This window comes from Hyla sarda, unplaced genomic scaffold (genome assembly GCF_029499605.1).
Source record: "Hyla sarda isolate aHylSar1 unplaced genomic scaffold, aHylSar1.hap1 scaffold_1391, whole genome shotgun sequence".
In the NCBI taxonomy this organism is placed as follows: domain Eukaryota; kingdom Metazoa; phylum Chordata; class Amphibia; order Anura; family Hylidae; genus Hyla; species Hyla sarda.
In genome coordinates, this window is record NW_026608020.1 from 52,965 (window position 1) to 56,137 (window position 3,173).

At 54.9% G+C, this 3,173-nt stretch overlaps 1 protein-coding gene across 1 annotated transcript; it reads right to left on the bottom strand.

The window, feature by feature from the left end:
• Positions 1–1,684: 1,684 nt before the first annotated feature.
• LOC130306728 (5,6-dihydroxyindole-2-carboxylic acid oxidase-like) lies at positions 1,685–2,782 on the bottom strand (the record flags this gene model as incomplete). The annotated part of the gene is made up of 1 exon (XM_056552120.1): positions 1,685–2,782. A coding segment is annotated over one exon (1,098 nt), but the record flags the coding sequence as incomplete, so codon positions are not given.
• Positions 2,783–3,173: the final 391 nt, after the last annotated feature.

Sequence of the window (3,173 nt, forward strand, 5' to 3'; positions counted from 1 at the left end):
AAGGTGGTTCAGGCTGGTGGGCCCCCCAGTCTGCCCGACCCCGCTTTTGCTGTAAAGCGGGGCCAGAATGGGGGGTACATGGTGGATAAGGTTTCTAAGATGGCTGCAGACGCCAAGGAGCCGCCTGTCCAGTCGGTAGGGAAGGGCAGGACAGGCTTAAGGTGGGCGACTCCGATGCTGCAGGACCACCCCAGGTGGGCAGGGGGCGTGTCCTAGTGCCGGAGCTTGGTGATGTTGCTGTCTGCTCGGGGGGCGGTCCCCCGAGCGATCTGGGCGTAGCAGGGCACTCCTCTGTGAGGGGGGGGAGTGTCCATGCGTCTGGATTGGTAGAAAAGCCCGGGCGGTCGGGTAAGGTGGCTCCTGAAGGTTGCACTGACGCTGTGGGGAATCCCTCCACGTCGGCTGCTGTAGGAGGGGTGGGGGTGCGTCCGGAGGGACAGATCCCACCCAGTGTGAAGCAGTTCTCACTGGGAACATCATCGGCGTTGAAGGAAGTGTCATCACTGGAACTGGAAGTAACATCGCCAGAACCGAAAAAGCGGTCATCGGGGGCGGGACCAGCAGCACAAACCCCCGTGGCATACGCAAATAACCCGGCCAGCTCAGGAAAGTTTAGCCAGGATAATAGTGTGAAAGGGAAGAGTGCAAAAGAGAGTGAAAATTTTGGTGATGGTATGTTGCATGAAAATGTTAGCAGTGTGCAAGAGTGGGGCATTAGAGGTGTACTAGAGAGGGGTGCTAGCGGTGTGCAAGAGAGGGGTGCTAGCGGTGTGCAAGAGAGGGGTGCTAGCGGTGTGCAAGAGAGGGGTGCTAGCGGTGTGCAAGAGAGGGGTGCTAGCGGTGTGCGAGAGAGGGGTGCTAGCGGTGTGCAAGAAAGGGATGCTAGCGGTGTGCGAGAGAGGGGTGCTAGAGGTGTACAAGAGAGGGATGCTATCGGTGTGCAAGAGAAGAGTGCTGGAGGCAGGCAAAGGGATGTCACTGGATCAGTAAAGAGTACTGAGGAAGTAGGGGCTGGTTCGGCTGCCCCCCTGGTGGCGACTGCTAGAAGCTATGCCAGCGTCGCTGCCGGGGAATCAAGAGGGTCTCCGTCTCCATCTGGTTCTGGGGGTCACTTGCAGCGGCGCCTCCTGGAGGCTCTGCGTAAGGGTGATAGGTCAATTGAGGTAGAAGGGAGGGGTTCGGTTGACCTGTCTTTTTGGATAGAGAGGCATGGTCTGGGTGCCTTCCAAGAACAGAATGGGGAGGTGATGTGGTCCCTCCCGACTCCCGGGCAGGATAGTAACCGTAGGAATGTGGCCCGTCTGATTTGGAGGGGTAAAGATGCGTGTGTTACGCCGAGCGCTCCGGGTCCCCGCTCCTCCCCGGAGCGCTCGCTACACTCTCGTCACTGCAGCGCTCCGGTCAGATCCACTGACCCGGGGCGCTGCGATACCGCCTCCAGCCGGGATGCGATTCGCGATGCGGGTGGCGCCCGCTCGCGATGCGCACCCCGGCTCCCGTACCTGACTCGCTCTCCGTCGGTCCTGTCCCGGCGCGCGCGCGCCCTAGGGAGCGGGGCCGCGCGCGCCGGGACAGGACCGACGGAGAGCGAGTCAGGTACGGGAGCCGGGGTGCGCATCGCGAGCGGGCGCCACCCGCATCGCGAATCGCATCCCGGCTGGAGGCGGTATCGCAGCGCCCCGGGTCAGTGGATCTTTCTGCTTCTCTTTCTGCTTCTGTGTTGAACGGCACATGTGGCACCTGCAAAAATTATAGCCACTAGAACCAAAGCTGCTACAACCGCTATGGTGATGATCTCTGTACTACCTAATGCACGACCAGGCCACTGGACATCATATGAGTATCCCAGGTTATCTGGAGCCAAGACAAACATTTCATTATTGGTCACTGGTGGCCAGAAGGGTACCATGTTGTACTGTCTGTTATGACCAATTGGTGCATTTTCCAGAGGATACTGATTGGTATCTGTATTATGCCTCCTCAGCCATTCATCAAAAACTGCATCAGTAAAGGTATGAAGAAGCACGAAGATTGGATCATTTGGAGACAAGTGAGTTTGTCCCCCAGTACCATTGAGAAACAGATGAGCTAGATTGTGAAGACTTCTTACTGTGGGATTATATTGCCCAGAAGGTTCACTGTAACCTTCAATGGTATTCCGAAAGCTTTCTGAAGAGGTTGAAAAGAATGGGGGAGTGTCAAACAAGTTTACTTCTAAGCAGAGAAGCACATCTTCTGGCTCAGGAAGCCTCTGTACCATTGGGCGGGCAGTATTTCCAGCAGGATTTCTCCTGATTGAGCCACCTGCTGTATTGTTACAGATAGTCCCTAGGCTTTCATAATCTTCCACAGATTCACATACAACACGCCAACGGGAGAACACAGAGTTAGGACTTAAGAGATTTTGATCAAAATTGCTTCTCGCACCCATAAGGTCATCTGTACAAATGTCACATTCATTTCCACCAATAGCAAAGTTCCAGTAAGGAAGTGCAAATGTGGGATCCTGCAAAAGGTTCTGCATGTCCCTTTCCAGTTGAATCAAGTGGTATCTGTGCCAGGTAAGAAAAGCAGGGCCCTCATGAGAGAAGTCTATGTCGCCAACACTACCCTGGCCTGAGCCTAGGAAAGTTTTGCTAACACTGTAAAAGTGGGTCCAAACAAAGAAGTCAAAGATTGAAATGTTTTCAAAGTTAGTGGTATTCCTTTCTTGGTCTATAAGCTCATTGTAATGACGGGTTGCAATGACGAAGTCTGGGTGCACAGTGTCTTTGCGATTTAAAGGGCCACTTCGCCGCTGATTGGCGCAGTGGTTCTAATTAGTGTGTTCACCTGTGCACTCCTTATTTATACCTCACTTCCCCTGCACTCCCTCGCCGGATCTTGTTGCCATTGTGCCAGTGAAAGCGTTTCCTTGTGTGTTCCTAGCCTGTGTTCCAGACCTCCTGCCGTTGCCCCTGACTACGATCCTTGCTGCCTGCCCCGACCTTCTGCTACGTCCGACCTTGCTTCTGTCTACTCCCTTGTACCGCGCCTATCTTCAGCAGTCAGAGAGGTTGAGCCGTTGCTAGTGGATACGACCTGGTCACTACCGCCGCAGCAAGACCATCCCGCTTTGCGGCGGGCTCTGGTGAAAACCAGTAGTGACTTAGAACCGATCCACTAGCACGGTC